Below are 18,328 nucleotides of genomic sequence, written 5' to 3' on the forward strand. Positions count from 1 at the left end.
CAAGACAAGAGATTATATATAAATAATTTTTTTTTTTTTTTTTATATTGGTAAATCAATATAATTTGCTAAACTTTATTGAATAGATGGAACTTAACACAAACTTTTTCTTAGCCGCGTGCTTTTGCAGTCAGCGGCCCCAATTTATCCACCCAAAGACCGTCCCTTAAAGTTCACACAGCTCTGGAATGTGTTTTTTTTTATTTTTTTTTAATGACAGTCTATATTTAGGAAGAGAGGCGTGGAGTATTATGTTCTGCCAGAAAAGAATGTATCTCTGTATACTGTAATAGATAAAAGGAAACGAGCTGAAGCCTATAATTTACATGATCTCTCCCTCGGAAATTAACATGTTGGTCGGAAACAATGAATCCTTGTTAAGTGCAGTATAAGGCGATCATTACTATCCTGGATGAGTAATCGCTTGTTATCAGTGATGAGCTAAAGTCTCTCTTCCTCTCTCCATTACTTGCTCTCTTTATCTTCTGTGCCTTCTTTCATGTGTTTTGCCTACTGCTTGTATGTTTTGCTTTCCCACCTCTTCTGTCCGTTTTGCTTGCCTGCCAGCTCTGTCTACCTTTTGCTCGCCAGCTCTCTGTCTTGCTCGCTCCGCCGCTAGTTCTGTGTCTACCTTTTTTTCTTTGCTCGCCTGCCAGCTTTCTGTCTACCTTTTTTATTTTTTTATTTTATTTTTTGTTGTTTGACTCGCTCACCAGCTTCCACCTGTTTTTTGCTCACTCATCTACCAGTTCTCTATCTCTTGTTAATTTGCCATAAGGCTGCAACTAATTATTTTCATAATCTATTAGTTGGCTGATTTTTTTTTTTTGATTTTTTTTTTTCGATTTTTAATGGGTTTAAAAAAAACAAATAAATATGCCGTGTTACAAACATACAGTGGACTTCGGAATTAAACTATGCACAATTTTTTGTAATCGCACTGCAGCGGTACCAGGCGTTCCAGTGCGGGTGATCGCACTGTGGGTGGGAGACACGTTTTGGGGTGCCATTGAAATGAACGGCCCTGCAACGCACTTCCCGCAGCAGAATTTGTCAGGCCGAAACCGAAAATGACTCCCCCCACCTTTTTATCATTTGTTTTTAATAATTGTATTGTAACTAGGGATGCACCAATACCAAGTACAGTACTCGGTACAAGCACAGATACTTTTTGAGCTCCAAGACTGGACTAGAGGGAAATTCAAAAGTTAGGAGGCGTCTGTCATGTGTAAGGAGCACACGGAGCTCCCGGGATTTGTACATCTATATATCTATATATAAGTGATGCACCGATACCAGTTTTGCGAGTACGAGAACTGATACATGTCCAAGTCCTCACAGATACAAGTACCGACACATTTTTATTGCCATGTGACAGTTTTTCTAAAACAATACAGACTAATAATTACAGGACAGTGGTGGAGCGCCAGAGCCCGGTCCCAGCTGCAACCGCTACAACCCTTGTAGTGCTCATGAAAATGCCAAGTATCGGCACTGGTATCGGTGGATCCCTAATTGTAAGCACATAGCACTTGAATAGCTTCAGCCCGGGAATGACAGCTGCCGGTGGCAAGATTCCACAGATGGCAGCTGAATGTAAATACATAACATAGTGGGCTGGTGCAATAGCCAGCCTGCTATTGGCCATTTAAAATGGCAATAGCCAATAGCAGTCTTGCTATTGCACCCGCCCACTGCTTGCTGTTCCCTCCTCCCAGCGTGGAGGAGAGAGCTTGGGGATCCAACCAACTAATCGATGATGAGAATAGTTGAGAACTATTCTCATAATACATTATCAATTAGTTGGTTGCAGCTCTAGTTTGCCAGCCAGCTCCCTATCTTTTGTTTGCTTGCCCACCAGCTCTTGGTCTCTTGCTAGCTTATCTGCCAACTCTCTGTCTTTTGCTCGCTCATCTGCCTACACTGCCTGTCTTTTGCTCGCTCATCCGCCTGCTCTGTCTTTTGCTCGCATATTCATCTTTTTTTCATCTCTTTCGCTCTCTCTCCCTTGCGCGCTCTCTCTCCCTTGCGCGCTCTCTCTCCCTTGCGCATGGAGTGATTCACGTTTGATTGGAAGTAGAATGGTGTCAGATGAGCTCCTTAAACATCTGTCACTCTGATCAGGAAAGCGGAGGGCTCTGCCATTATCATGCCATGTCTGTGTGAGTCATACCGCTAGCCTTACACGGGAAGACATCCGCAGGGAGCGCAGGCCAGAAATATCATTTTGCACGCTAGGCATTGTAATATTTTCCTTCAAGCCTCATTAGAGTGACCTCAGCACTTTTCTGTAAACGGCATTGTGGCTCACAGTGAATGTGCTGCTTTTTTCTACTCGAGTGTTTTTCTGTATTTCCCTATTACATTATATACTCGGTCCAGTTATTGAAAGGGGGCAAAAATGTTGTATATCGCTTACAAAGGGGGTTAGTCGCGAATGAGCCGAAGATTCAGCAGCTCGGCCGAGCCAAAGGCATATGCTTCGGCTCGACCGGGCCGAAGTGCCGAGCAGAATAACAGAGCCGGATGCCACTCAGTGGCATTCATCTATTCGCTCACTTCCGTTCGGCTCCTATGAGAAAAAGGGACGAACGGCAGCGAGAACTGCCAGCGCTTCGGCTCACTTCGGTTATTCATTCGGCTGACTTTGGCAGCTTTGTAAATAACCCTGAAAGTCTTTGAGCCCAGCAGGTACAATGTTCGCAGCACATGTAGAAGTATAATGTGCATCTAAAGCTAATTCTGTTTTGGTTTTTTTCATTTTGGATACATTGTGGAAGGATTAGAACCCCGGTCAGTTTTTATGGTGTTCTTTCGGTCTGTCTGCGGCTTTTATTTGTCCCTTCCCAAAGAGTATCCTACCGCACTCCTTACCGGAAACCCCTTACCGGAAACCCCTTGAGGATGGGTGCTGAAATGAGTGCGGATGGTGCCTCTGAGATTAATTGAGAAGCAAGATGTCACCAGGACACCAGAGAGATGGGCCAAACAAACCATTTGGGGCCATGCAGGGTACCCTTCCATGATGAAGGGGACCCTGCTCGGCCCCGATAACGTTGCTATCACTGTGACAATATGCGCTAATAAAAGACGTTTGTCTCTCTGGTGTGCTGGTGACGTGTTGCTTCTCCTGGCGGCCATTATCACATGGACTGGAAGTGATGGGAAAATCTACAATTTTGAGTTGTCACTGGAACAGGAATAAAGGAGTTGTCCTTTGAAAGGGGACACCTGTTCAACTGACCGCCGTCTGAGAGGGGCTTTCCCTCACTTTGGAGTATTTTCCTCTCACTTCCTGTTGCATGTGATGTGAGCCGGAAGTGCATGCTCGCAGGATATCAAGCTTCCAGCAGTGCCAAGAGGACGGTGATGTCACCCATGCCTTCCGAAATCATTGGAGGCTGGGGCTCTCTTTTTTTGGGAAGAGGGGGGGGAGTTGGGCTTCTCTATGCGAGCAGTTAATTTACAAATAGCTTTTTGAAGGCGGGGGTAGTGGACTGGCCGAAAAAAGGACGTTCCATTTGCCATGGAGGGTCTATTTTAACGCAGTGCAATTTAGGATTCAAGGCACCAAAAGGTATGCATGCAAATAGGACCTAAAGGTATCTTGTACAAGGGGAACAATGGGGCGTCTAAACTCCTAACAATGCTCTAAGTCTGGAAGGGAAATTTGCGTAGTGAACAGCGCCACCTGTAGGATTTGGGGAGCTACAGAAATGCCTTCAGGACAGCAGAATATACATTATCTTCTATGTTTTATGCTACTTTTTATTTGGCCTGTTTATGAAATGGTTAAATTGCTCATTTAAAATTTGACCCCTTTGCACATCTGAGCACTAACCAGGCATGAATTTGTAGCACCAGGCACACCAAGTTCAGCACCCGGAGCAACACCCCTCTGCTAGGAGTACCTCTTCTCCCACAGAACATATTGTTGGTCCTTTCCTGGCTTAGAATACCCTGACAACCTATAAATTAGCTTGTATAAAATGGCTGTAATTCTGCTGCTGATGAAAAAACTGTTAATATCAACTATACAAGGGACAGGCCACCATTTGCCCTCTGCCTTCCAAAGAGGCAGGCCTACTATGCCAAATGGCAAAGCCACCTCTGGCCGTAAAGATGATTTTTTTTTGCATTTGATGTCTTCCTACAGAGGCAGCCAATGGAAACGTGCCGCAAGGTCAGCGCCCGCCACCTCGTATTAAAAATGTCCAGATCAACAATCAGATCGTTAAGCTGAAATATTGCTACACGTGCAAAATCTTCCGGCCTCCTCGAGCATCGCACTGCAGTATCTGCGATAACTGTGTGGGTGAGTAACTAGAGGCGTCTGTGTACAGTGTACCCAAATGAGAGTGTTGGGTATACAGTGTATGCAGATAGCAATGTCGGGTATAAAATGTACCTAAGGGGAATGTTGGGTATGCAATCTATCCATATGGAAATGTTCGGTATACAATTTACCTAAATGGGAATGTTGGGTATACAGTGTACCCAGATGGGAATGTTACCTAAACAATGTATCTAACTGGGACTGATGGGTATACAGTGTACTCAAATGGGAATAATGACTATACAATGTACCCAGATGGGAATGTTGGGTATACAGTGTACTCAAATGGGAATATTGTGAATATAGGACCAAAAGTATGTGGATGACCCTTTCAATAATTAAGCTCAAGTGCTTGAGCCATTACCCGTAATGGCTACTGTTAAGGTTACAACATACACAAACATGCTCTTTCAGCTTTTTAGTAACAGTCCGGTGAAGGTACTTTTGTGTTCCACCATGACTGTCCCTGTGTACAAAGCCAGCTCCATAAAGACATGGCTTGACCAGATTAGTGTGAAGGAACTTGAGTGTCCTGCACAGAGCCCTCACCTCAATCCTCCTGAACACCTTTGGGATGAATTGGAGCTCCAGTTATGATGCAGATCTTCTCATCCAACACCAGTACCTCCATAAATGGGCACATATTCCCATAGACACCATCCAAATGTTTGTGGAAAGCCTTCCCAGAAGAGTGGAGCCTGGTATAGACGCACAGTATTAATGGCCATGGTTTTGGATTGGGATGTCTAACAAGCTCATATAGGTGTGATGGTCTGGTGTCCACAAACCTTTGGCCGTATACTAAAATGTACCTAAATGTCAATAATAATGCAATATTTTTGATACTTTGGTGAGTAGATTTACATTTTGTGTACATAATAGTGTGTATAAATATGGTTTTCCCCTATCGTGACCTCCTAACCATTCTGCACTTTACCAATTACCTCCTATAAAGTTCCTTATTGTAAATGGTAATGTTACATAGTATTTGGGGTTGAATAAAGACATACGTCCATCAAGTCCAACCCATATAGGTCCGAGCATCATCTCATTCTTAGGGATACTGGTATCCCTGGATATTACGGTCCCTCAAGAAATTGTCCAAACGTTTCTTGAACAAATCTACACTCTTGGCTGAAATCACTGCCGATGGCAGCGAGTTCCAGACCTTAACCGCTCTTACTATAAAGAACCCTCTTCGCCCATTGTGCTGGAATTTTTTCTCCACCAACTTTAGGTGGTGGCCTCTAGTCTTTGTAATGGAGTTAATCTCAAACAGTTTGTTGCCAATGTTGCTGTCACCATTGAACATCTTGTACATGAAAATCATATCCCCCCTTAATCTCCTTAATTCCAGCGTAAACATGTTTAAGGTCAGAAGCCTCGTTTCATAGCTCTGGTCCTCCATTCCCCTAATTAGTTTTGTTGCCCTTCGCTGGACTCTCTCCAGCGGAGGGCAATGTTCCAGCATAGGAGTAAGAACACTTCTTCCTTAGTGTATAATGTAAAAAAAAATGGCCAGCAAGTGAGAGCGCCAAATACATTTTCATTGGGTCCAGTTGGTTTTTATTTGCCAAAGTGAGAGTCACCGGAGTTGCCAATGCGTTTCCTGGCATGGTTTGCTCCTCTGAGCTTGCCTCTTGGTGATACCGGATGCCATGCCGACACACGCATTCCTGTACTCCCGCAGTCAGCGTTGCCGCATTGCCCCCTCCCACCCAGCCCCACTCTGTTTTGATGACAATTCTGAGCAGGAACCACAGAATAAAAAGCTCAGCGAAAGGTATAAATGCTTTTTATTGATGTTATAGCTAAACCAAGTGTTTTTTTGCATTATTACATTGTAATTGGATTGTCTCTACAGATACTTCAGATACAGATACTCCATACAGACTTATTAGACCCACATTAATGCAGTTCTCTAATACTGAATACATCAGTCAATGTATTTGATAAATCTCAGCATTGTAAGTACCTGAATCTGGCCTAGTATCAGCCTCTTGCAGTGCCTGTACAGCAGGACTGGTCTCTGAGAGCAAGAAGCAGCACAAGGAACCGATGGGTTCATGTGCTGGCAAGAGCCATGCTGATAAAAGGAGAAAATTGAGTTACAGTGACGTGAGCCTATCACTGTGCTGTTTCTCATTTCGCTGTCCAGTCACAGGCTGGGGGTGGGTCCAAGATGATCTGAGCTCAGAGGAAGTGGGCTAAAGGATTCTGGCCATGAGACTTGAGGACATCTAGTGGCAGAAAAAAGTACTGGTTTTTATGCTTTTGGCGCTTTTTGTAAATATTTACATTGTATCTTTTTGTGTTTTCCATGTTTCCGCAGAGCGTTTTGACCATCACTGTCCATGGGTGGGGAACTGCGTGGGAAAGAGGAATTATCGATACTTCTACCTCTTCATCCTGTCCTTGTCCCTTCTGACAATCTACATATTCGCCTTCAACATCGTCTATGTCGTCCTGAGTGCGTCCCTCTTTGTTTTTACTTTTTAATTATTTTGTTGCAGCAGAATGCGACCTCCACCTGGGGATCAGAAATATTATAGTATGCAGGATGTTAGCTCTGTTCATATATTGAGTCTAGGGATGCAACGGTACTAGTACTAATGCAGATGGAGTATATGGGCGAGTATTCCTACTCGCCTAAATGCTTCGGTACCTTCCCCGATACTAGAACTTCCGGTCAAAGGAAGATTTCCTCTGGCAGGCAGTGCCGTAGGGAAACATAGAGCCAGCTTCCCGGGCAATCAGGAAGCCGGGCAGCGAGTAATGACCCTCCTCCTGGCTTCCCATCCAATCAGCAACGAGCCAGCCGAACAGGCAGCTCAATGCTGATTGGCCGGAAAGCTGTCCTCCCAGCCAATCAGCATGGAGCTGGCTTCCCAGCCAATCAGGAAGCCGCTGCCTTGCTAATTGGCTGGGAATGGAGGCGGCAAAACATGGAGCCGGCTTCCCCGGAAATCAGGAAGCCGGGCGGCGTGTTAGTACCTGCTGCCCGGCTTCCTGATTGCTCAGGAAGCCGGCTCCATGTCAGCGGAAGCACCGGTATCAGTATCCGGTATCGGCGAGTACCGAAAGCAAAATATCGTTACCAATACTCGATACCAAAAAAAAACGGTATTGGTGCAACCCTAGATGAGTCCATTGAAAACGAAGAGCCTGTTCCTAGCGCAGTGGTCTGTGTTGCAGTGTGTTTAATGTTTGCACTTTAGACCACAGACCAAAAATCGCTCTTAAAGTTCTGATCGTGTGACAGACCAAGATCTGTATCCACTGAGAGAGAGCGAGACCGTCCATATCATCCAGGAGAGTATCAGAAGCTGTGTGGAGACACACGGGTGCATAGGAGCATACTAGGTAACATGGGCTGACTTGGAGTCATAAGGGCGCACTGGATTCACTAGATGAAATGGGGCGCACTTGGAGTCATGTAGCGCACAGAAGCACAATAGATGAAGCGGGGCACGCTGGAGTCCCTAGATGACATAGGATGCACTTGGAATCATAGGGCTCACAGGAGCACACTAGATGACTTGTGGGACACTTGGGAGTCACTAAATGACACTAGATGATATGGGACAGACTTGGAGACTCCGGGAGCTCATTGGAGTCCCTAGCTGACATAGGGCTCACAGAAACACACTAGATGACAGAGGGCGCACTGTAGTCACTAGATAGTGGTACACTTGGAGACATAAGTGCACTGGATTTACTAGATGACATGGGCACACATGGAGACACAGGGGCACATTTGGAATCATGGGGTGCACTGTAGTCACTAGATGACATGGGGCCCACATGGAGTCACGGGGTGCACAGTTGCACTCTAGATAACACGGGGCACATTTAGATGACACGGGTGCACTTGGAGACTCGTGAGCTCACTGGAGTCTCGGGAGCTCACTGGAGTCACTAGATGACATAGGGCGCACTTTGAATCATAGGGCTCGCAGGAGCACACTAGATGACAGGGAGCAATCTGAAAGCACTAGATGACTTGTGGCACACTTGGAGTCTATGGGCATATCGGAGTCACTAAATGACACTAGACTCCGGGGGCTCATTGGAGTCACTAGATGACATAGGACGCACTTTGAATCATAGGGCTCACAGAAGCACACTAGATGACATAAGGTGCTCTTGGAGTTGCAGGGCTCTGGGGAACACACGAGATGACATGGGGCCCACATGGAGTCACTGGGTGCACAGTAGATAACACGGGGTACATTTAGATGACACGGGTGCACTTGGAGACTCGGGAGCTCACTGAAGTCACTAGATGTCAAAAGGTGCACTTAAGAGTCACGGGGCTCTCGGCAACGTACTAGATGACAGGGGGGTGCACTGCAGTCACCAAATGACATGCGGTGCACGGGAAGGCTTGGAGCCATGGGGGTGCACTAGATTCATTAGATGAAACGGTGCACTTGGAGTCACAGGACAGACCACTGAAGTGTTCCTTGTAGACGTTTGGAGGCTTTTTTTTTCTAATTTGATTGGAGCATGTCTCTGTGTTCCTAGAGGAGCATTATCAGTTAGGGGTGGACTTCGTGCTCAGTTCATTTTAGTGAAATAGTTGCTTTTTTGTTCAGTTTTATAATCCTTTTTAAAAGTAATTTTTTTTTTTTTTTCCAGATTCCTTAGAAGTCGGCTTCCTGAACACGCTGAAAGAAAGCCCGGGAACATATCCTTCTACTGACAAATGGTGCTGGGTGCGCCTGGCCCAATTTTAACTTTAAAGTGAATCTCTAGAGCCATTTTTTTTCTTTGTTTTGGGTGGGCTGGTGATGGGTTATAGTCACTCCTCTATTTGCCCTGGACACCATTGTCTCTGTAACTGAAAGCTCGTTGCCCAACGCAGTCCCAATGCAAGAAATAGGCAATTTGGCGTGTGCCCCATGGCTGTAGTTCGCGAAAGGGGGTGATTTTAGAACTCTTCCGCCACTAGTTGGCGCCAACTAGTGTTTGTTTGGTTTTTTTTTTTCTCCCAGAGTTGTTACAGTTCCTTAACTCCTCCGCACTGTCCTGGAGGTGGTCATCTGTTTCTTCACACTGTGGTCTGTGGTGGGATTAACTGGATTCCATACATTCCTGGTATCACTGAACCAGACCACCAATGAGGATGTGAGTACAGTACATAAAGTTTTTTTGTTTTTGGTTCTGGTTAGCTTAACCTGTTCAGCCAATCACGGCAATCGCATCATTGGGAAGCCCGCCTCCAACTCTCGGCATTAAGAACCCCTAAGGTCCACAGGGAGTCGTTGTGAAGAGGCCGAAGCTCAATTCCAGGCAAACTGCAACATACAACATTGAAATTCATATAGAGCAGTTGTCTTATGTAATGGGGGGCGTTCTTCCTACTGACTACCCATGTAATGAGGGGCGTTCTTCCTACTGACTACCCATGTAATGGGGGGCGTTCTTCCTACTGACTACCCATGTAATGGGGGGCGTTCTTCCTACTGACTACCCATGTAATGGGGGGCGTTCTTCCTACTGACTCCCCATGTAATGGGGGGCGGTCTTCCTACTGACTACCCATGGAATGGGGGGCGTTCTTCCTACTGACTCCCCATGTAATGGGGGGCGGTCTTCCTACTGACTACCCATGGAATGGGGGGCGTTCTTCCTACTGACTCCCCATGTAATGGGGGGCGGTCTTCCTACTGACTACCCATGGAATGGGGGGCGTTCTTCCTACTGACTCCCCATGTAATGGGGGGCGGTCTTCCTACTGACTACCCATGGAATGGGGGGCGTTCTTCCTACTGACTCCCCATGTAATGGGGGGCGGTCTTCCTACTGACTACCCATGGAATGGGGGGCGTTCTTCCTACTGACTCCCCATGTAATGGGGGGCGGTCTTCCTACTGACTACCCATGGAATGGGGGGCGTTCTTCCTACTGACTCCCCATGTAATGGGGGGCGGTCTTCCTACTGACTACCCATGGAATGGGGGGCGTTCTTCCTACTGACTCCCCATGTAATGGGGGGCGGTCTTCCTACTGACTACCCATGGAATGGGGGGCGTTCTTCCTACTGACTCCCCATGTAATGGGGGGCGGTCTTCCTACTGACTACCCATGGAATGGGGGGCGTTCTTCCTACTGACTCCCCATGTAATGGGGGGCGGTCTTCCTACTGACTACCCATGGAATGGGGGGCGTTCTTCCTACTGACTCCCCATGTAATGGGGGGCGGTCTTCCTACTGACTACCCATGGAATGGGGGGCGTTCTTCCTACTGACTCCCCATGTAATGGGGGGCGGTCTTCCTACTGACTACCCATGGAATGGGGGGCGTTCTTCCTACTGACTCCCCATGTAATGGGGGGCGGTCTTCCTACTGACTACCCATGGAATGGGGGGCGTTCTTCCTACTGACTCCCCATGTAATGGGGGGCGGTCTTCCTACTGACTACCCATGGAATGGGGGGCGTTCTTCCTACTGACTCCCCATGTAATGGGGGGCGGTCTTCCTACTGACTACCCATGGAATGGGGGGCGTTCTTCCTACTGACTCCCCATGTAATGGGGGGCGGTCTTCCTACTGACTACCCATGGAATGGGGGGCGTTCTTCCTACTGACTCCCCATGTAATGGGGGGCGGTCTTCCTACTGACTACCCATGGAATGGGGGGCGTTCTTCCTACTGACTCCCCATGTAATGGGGGGCGGTCTTCCTACTGACTACCCATGGAATGGGGGGCGTTCTTCCTACTGACTCCCCATGTAATGGGGGGCGGTCTTCCTACTGACTACCCATGGAATGGGGGGCGTTCTTCCTACTGACTCCCCATGTAATGGGGGGCGGTCTTCCTACTGACTACCCATGGAATGGGGGGCGTTCTTCCTACTGACTCCCCATGTAATGGGGGGCGTTCTTCCTACTGACTACCCATGTAATGTGAGGAGTTCTTCCTACTTACTACCCATGTAATGGGAGGCGTTCTTCCTACTGACTACCAATGTAATGGGGGGTGTTCTTCCCAGTGACTACCACTGTATTGGGGGGTGTTCTTCCCAGTGACTACCACTGTATTGGGGACTTTTCTTCCACTGACTACCAGTGGAAATTGCATTCTTCCCACTGACCTTTTGATTAATTTCAACAGAAATCCTTGATGACCTAAAAATTATTTCAAGGGTTCTTCTAGAGCTAGAAAGTTAATATAGACTGATCTAGCTCATCACTTGTGTATATCAGCCTGTTATTTGTTGGCTTTGTAGGGTAATCGCGTTACATGTCAGCATTCTGTGATAACAATTTCTGTCTTTGCCATCCACAGATTAAAGGGTCTTGGACGGGTAAAAACCGCGTACAGAACCCGTACAGTCATGTGAACATCATGAAGAACTGCTGCGAAGTGTTATGCGGTCCTGTTCAGCCCAGGTATAGCACCAGAACTCTCACATGAAGCCAGAATACAGCATTGCAAAGCAAATTATAATGACGTTAATTATTTTTGTATATATTTTTGGTCTTTCCTTAATAATCGGCAGTGAAAAAAATATTACTACTTTGCCGTGAAGTTTGCACCATAGCAGAAAGAACGTAGTCTGGAAGTCCAAACGCTTGTCTGTGTCTGGACACTGGGGGTAATTTTAGATTCACCCGGCTCAGCTGCAATGTTTTACTTCATCCAAGTGGCGAATCTGCAGCTCGGTCAATGCGGTTGTCTTAGTAGCTGTGTGCATGCCAAAACTCCACATTAGAAAAGGCTGAGTCCTTCATTCTGAATGCGGCAGGATTGGGGAAATTTGGAATCATGTTATAAAACATGATACAGATTGATCAAAAGGTATACTGTAGGGCTAAGTATGTGGACACCGGACCATCACACCTACCTCTATGGCCAGCAGTATGTAGGCATCTGACCATCACAACTACCTATACACTGAGTGGCCAGATTATTATAACCACCCCATCAGTACTTCGTTGGGCCGCCCCGTGACTCCACGAGATGATGAAAGGTGATGCGAGGAATCTGACACTGCACTGTTGCCCTTCTGTTGTCTTGTACCAGTCTTGCCCCTCCCCCGTTCTGCCCTAACATTGACTAGTCGCTGACGGCCACAATTCGCACGTTCAGACCCAGATTTTCGGCTGACAGTCCGGTCTTTAAACACTTTAACAACAGCTGCTCTTGAACATTTAACGAATTCTGCTGTTTTGCTGATACTCGCTCCATGGCTCTGAGCGCCAACAATCATCCCACTTTCAAAGGCTGTTAAATCGCGTTGTTTCCCCGTATCTTCATAAAACAAATCACTTCTACTGTCATGGTAACCAACCTGCTTCCCTATTTATAATGGTCTGGCCCTCTAGCAACTTCAGCGCCAAATTATAGCTAATTTGCCTACAAACGTCAGGTGGTCATAATAATCTGGCCACTCAGTCTATAGTCAAAAATGATATGGACACCTACTATACGGCCAAATGTGTTCTGCAGAATTATCAAATAAATCGTTAATTCTTCAGCACACAATGACATTAAAACAACTGTGCACTTCCATCCTTCCAACCTTGAGTAATGTTACTTCCTCTTCCTGCATTACTGGGGCCCAGTAGACGAAGCCAGCTCCATTAAGACATGGTTTGATCAATTTGGTTTGGAGGAACTCGAGTGGCCTTCACAGAGCCCTGACTTCAACCATACTGAACACCTTTGGGGTGAAATGGGAATCATGTCTTCTCATCCAACATCAGTACTTGCCCTCACAAATGCTGTTGGGGTACAACTCCACATTAATACCCATGGTTTTGGCATGGTATGTCCAACAAGTTCATAAAGCTGTATATGACACCTGAAAGTGTATGCACATCCCCAGCATTGCCATCTGTGTCAATGCTGGGGAGTCATCCTCTATGTCATGGTGACCATTCTTATCAAGACAAAAAGTAAGGGCATATCCAAAAAATGTACGTTGTCCGAACAAGAGGCGAGGATAAAATCCTCCAATGAGGACACCTGTTGCTGGTGACGACGCTTATATGTGAAAAAGATTAGAGTGCCAAAGATCAAATGTGAGTCCAGTAAACCTTTGTAGCAACAGAAGGGCACAAGAAAAGCCAATGTGTTTCGAAGGCTCAACAGCCTCCCGTCATCAGGGCTTATGTGCTAAACTGAGCCAGATATATACGGGATATGTGTAATAGTGTGTTAGCAGATCTGCTCGGATTAGGCTGTTTGACTGGCTGGACCGGAGGATCTGCTGATACTACATTCCTGATATTGCCTAATTATTCCGCGTTCTCCCTGATGAAAGGGGATCAGTGAACCCCCGAAACACGTTGCCTTTTCTTGTGCACACCTGTCGTGTGCAATAAAGATTTGCTGGTCTTGCATTATATAATTTGGCACGCTTATCCCTCTCACATTCTTTAGGTAACGCCAGGGATCAGTGAGGATACCCCGTCTGACAGAGAGCTGCTCCTAAAATCTGGATTGAGGGCTCTGCCAGCATGGGGCGGAGGGCTCTGCCAGCATGGGGCGGAGGGCTCTGCCAGCATGGGGCGGAGGGCTCTACTAGAGACCTTCTCCTGGGAGGTACTGGTGCTTCGTGTAATTGCGCAGGGCACCTAAACCCACATGGGTGCACAGGTCAGGTCTGCATGTAACTGCGTGTAGCAGCATCCTCCCATAGGGAGGTACGGGCTGCTGCACACTATTACAGGGAGCACCTGTCCCTCCCAGGATTGGATCTCTGCACGTAAAGGCCCAGAGTATGTCAATTTGTTGCATCAGCTCTGCCAGTTCAGATGAAGAAGAATCCTGGTGTGTTTGCACTCCTGTATTGGCTTGTCTTCATCACTGGCGCTAAATCTGTGGAATTTAAGACCCTGGACCGTATCCAGCTGTTCTTCCTGTAAACATCATCGTAGTCCTTGGCAGACGTTGCTGCAATCCAGCCGTCTCTGCAGGCTCCATCTTTTAGGGATACTTGCAAAAGCTTTTACGCCATGCAAAGCCCCATTTTACACCATGTTGTTGCAGTAACACGCGTCGGTGCATTGTGCTGCACTGCCAACAAATGGTGCGTGCAATTTTTTTTCTTTTATAGTTTGCCGGCACGCCACAACACGTTTGGTGCATTGCTGCACGTTGTTCTGCGCTGCAAATCATTTAACGTTGCAGCAACGACATGGTGTGAACGTCCCTCAGCGTTGTATTTGGAAAGTGAGCACTAAGTGATGAAGACGGCTAAACACATGAAGTAGAACTAAACCCTCACAAAAGGACACTTGGGGCCCCATTCACACCATGCTGTGACGTTACCGTGCAATGTGTGGCAGTGCAGGTTGTGTGTTGGTGCAACGCGATGCCATTCACTTACATGGCACCCCAAAGCAGCTGGCTGACAGACATGCATTGCAGTGCAGCACAACACACTGATGTGCTGCCCAAGGTTGGTGCATACAGCGCACGTTACAGGCTACACGTTAATGTGTGTCTGTTGGAAGGTGAATAGCACCCAATCGCACCAACACGCTTACCACTATGCATGTTGAGTCAATAGGCCCTGTAAGCATAACAGCATTTTATTATGTTTGTTACCTCCCCCTGTCCCCCTGACTTTTTCATGTGCTCTCTCTGTGCACATCCTATAGACTTTTTGTGGTTTCTCTCCAGCAGTGGGTGAAGATTAGTTTTGCTGTGGTGATAGCAGTACAATGTGTCTGTATACTGTGCATTGACTCCAGAGTATGCAGGACAGGGTGACAACCTGCAGCTTAACGGAGGTATGCGTTGTCACTAGGGATATATCAATATCGCTGCCAATACCGAGTATTTGGGCAAGTACTCATACTCCCCCAAATGCTTTAATACTTCCGATACCGGAACTTCCTTTGACCGACAGTGCCGAGGGAGCATGGAGCCGGTTTCCTTTCCAATTAGGGAGGTGGCCTCCAAGCTTCCTAAATGGCTAGGAAGCTGACTTAAATTGTAGCTAGGAAGCTTGCCTTCCTAACCAATCGGGAAGCCGGGTGGCACGTAATGACCCGCCTCCTGGATTCCGGATTGGTCAGGACCCAGACTGCCTAGGAATAAGTAAAGCCGGCTTCCTAGCTGGGAGGCGGATCATAACGTGCCACCCGGCTTCCTGACTGGTGCCATTCAGAATGTGCTAATACTCACAATGTGCTCTCAGTAACGCCGGTGTTAATGTAATGCGCTCTATGGCCAAGGTGTGTTTTTATATGATGTTATATGTTTAAACTTTTCTTGGCCAGTGATATTTAAGATGACAAATGACCCCCGTTGTCTCTTTGCAGCGTGCTCGACAGGAGAGGGATTTTACAGGAGCCCATCAGTCTTCCAGGGCAGTCTGAGCCGGAAAACTGCACCCCGCCGCAAGATTCCGTAAGTTTGTCCAAACTCTTAGAATTTCCAAACCGCTTTCCAAAAATCGTAATGATCTTCATTGTGTACAATGGGACAAACACTTCACATAGTTTCCACTGAGGCTTCCTGCCTATCGCAGATCTGTGTATTCTGCAAATACTTCTATTACTTCTGTGGTATGTCCTCATTGCTCAAGTCCATGACGATGGTTATCAACTGATCCCAAACTGGTGATTGTAGATTGTAAGCTCTTCCTCCTTCTCTATCCCCCTTTATATCCTGATAGATTGTAAGCTCTTCTACCTTCTGTACCCTCCCTTATACCCCAATAGATTGTAAGCTCTTCTACCTTCTGTATCCTCCCTTATATCCTGATAGATTGTAAGCTCTTCTTCCTTCTGTATCCTCCCTTACACCCTAATAGATTGTAAGCTCTTCTACCTTCTGTATCCTCCCTTATATCCTAATAGATTGTAAGCTCTTCTACCTTCTGTATCCTCCCTTATATCCTAATAGATTGTAAGCTCTTCTACCTTCTGTATCCTCCCTTATATCCTAATAGATTGTAAGCTCTTCTACCTTCTGTATCCTCCCTTATATCCTAATAGATTGTAAGCTCTTCTACCTTCTGTATCCTCCCTTATATCCTAATAGATTGTAAGCTCTTCTACCTTCTGTATCCTCCCTTATATCCTAATAGATTGTAAGCTCTTCTACCTTCTGTATCCTCCCTTATATCCTAATAGATTGTAAGCTCTTCTACCTTCTGTATCCTCCCTTATATCCTAATAGATTGTAAGCTCTTCTACCTTCTGTATCCTCCCTTATATCCTAATAGATTGTAAGCTCTTCTACCTTCTGTATCCTCCCTTATATCCTAATAGATTGTAAGCTCTTCTACCTTCTGTATCCTCCCTTATATCCTAATAGATTGTAAGCTCTTCTACCTTCTGTATCCTCCCGTGTCAAAAACATAAAACATGCTTGTGGTGCCATTAAGAGTTGCCCATTAAGAGTTAATAAAGTCAGTGATGGCACCCTTCAGAAATGACTATATACTGGCAGCACCCAAAACACCCAACACCCACTCCCTTCCCCCAGAATTAGAGCACACTTGCAGTACCCCACCCCCCCAGGGGTCATATAGTTGATGACCTATGATATAATAAGTGATGACTTATGAACCAGGTGTCAGCGGGGCCATAGTGGTGTGCTGCAGGACGAATTGGCTACCTGCAGACTCTGAGGCCAGTGGTCTTCCCACTCTAGAGAGGCACCAGCCAGCCACCCAACTGAGCCTTGACATCATCGTTAGTAAGACACTATCGGCAGCCGCAGTCCTAAGCAGTGGCCTCCTACAGCGTCTATACCAATGGATGAGTCATCCGTCACTAAGATTCAGTTGGGTGCCTTGCCAAAAAAATGTTTGGTTTATTTTTGTTTGGCTTGTGCCGCGGCAAACTAGTTGAGAAACTCTGATATAGGGAAATATTACACCACCATAAAGACTGTCATGGCAGTAGGGTGCAGTAACGGTAACACAGGAAGAAGGATTAGGAAGGTGGAACTATTCATTATGTTGAACTCTTCCTTTATCAAAATGGTAAAGAGACTGTCCATACACCTGCTCCCCATAGTGTACGGAGAACCCAATTCACTTGTAGTATAATGGAACATAACTGGTATAACCCGGTCTCTGAACCTCAAGTTGTGGAACTGATTCCTGTGTTTACCTCCGGCAGGTGGCTGCAGCCCCGCTGATGCCTACAGAAGCTCCAGAGGCAACGGCTAAGGAGGGACCAACAGAGCCCAACGCTCTGGAAATGACTGTTCAAGCCCCCAAAGAGCTCGAAGAAAGGCCGGATACAGAAAAGTAGAGGCTCGTTAAAAAAGGATTTCTCTGTGAAAAACGAAAGTCGCCTGACGCGTTGGTGCAACGACGTTGCAAAGCGACGGGAGGCCCTACAATTTTTCTTTTAGTATTTGCTTGTGTTCATTATGGAGGTGGTGTCTTGCGAGATGAAGATTTATCCTTTATCAGTATAGAAGCGTGTGCAACGAAATAAGACTACAGGTGCTAGCCCAAAATGCCAATCAATGACTCGACCCTGGAGAGTGCTACAAAGCGAGAGGCCGGTCCTACTGGGCCGTAGTGCAGCGTCTTGTGTTTTTTTGTTTTTTTCTGTTCGGGAGCTGGTTCTTCGGACTTCTATTTACACTTGTATTATGCATCTTCCCCGGTCGACGGCAAAAAACCTCAGTCTGTCCGCCAAACACCGCTTGCAGGAGGATAGAACTGGTCTGTCTATCGGGGTAACAGTGTGTCATATAACTGGCACCTTAATAATAAAAAAAAAATATGCATTGCTTTTTATTAAAAAATTGCCATGCCTAAAACCAAGCAGCTGGAAGGACAAACATCTCGCCCAGAACTTCTTCTTTTTTCCGTTTCCTCACGGATTTGTCAAAAGCAAGTGTTCTAAGTGATGACCATGTGGACTCGTCTTTGGCCAAAACCATTGGTAAAAACTTAATTATTCAGCTCTCCAAAGTTGCGATCCTCCTAGCACTCCTCCTACCCCAGTCACCTTCCTTCATTCCCGTGAAATAGACATGTGTTCACTTGCTGTGGATCCAAT

General features: G+C 46.4%; 1 protein-coding gene across 1 annotated transcript in view; it reads left to right on the plus strand.

Annotated features, from left to right (window-relative positions):
• ZDHHC9 (zinc finger DHHC-type containing 9) overlaps window positions 1-18,036 on the plus strand; it is a 27,653-nt gene extending 9,617 nt beyond the window's left edge. Inside the window, exons 3-9 of the mRNA XM_018563899.1 lie at window positions 4,156-4,314; window positions 6,668-6,805; window positions 8,977-9,025; window positions 9,363-9,465; window positions 11,631-11,734; window positions 15,620-15,707; window positions 17,432-18,036. Coding sequence (XP_018419401.1) covers window positions 4,156-4,314; window positions 6,668-6,805; window positions 8,977-9,025; window positions 9,363-9,465; window positions 11,631-11,734; window positions 15,620-15,707; window positions 17,432-17,566 — 776 coding nt within the window. The 3' untranslated portion in view covers window positions 17,567-18,036. The remainder of the gene's footprint in view (window positions 1-4,155; window positions 4,315-6,667; window positions 6,806-8,976; window positions 9,026-9,362; window positions 9,466-11,630; window positions 11,735-15,619; window positions 15,708-17,431) is intronic.
• Window positions 18,037-18,328: the final 292 nt, after the last annotated feature.

This window comes from Nanorana parkeri, unplaced genomic scaffold, assembly GCF_000935625.1.
Source record: "Nanorana parkeri isolate BGI_ZX_2015 unplaced genomic scaffold, ASM93562v1 scaffold708, whole genome shotgun sequence".
Taxonomy (NCBI): Eukaryota; Metazoa; Chordata; class Amphibia; order Anura; family Dicroglossidae; genus Nanorana; species Nanorana parkeri.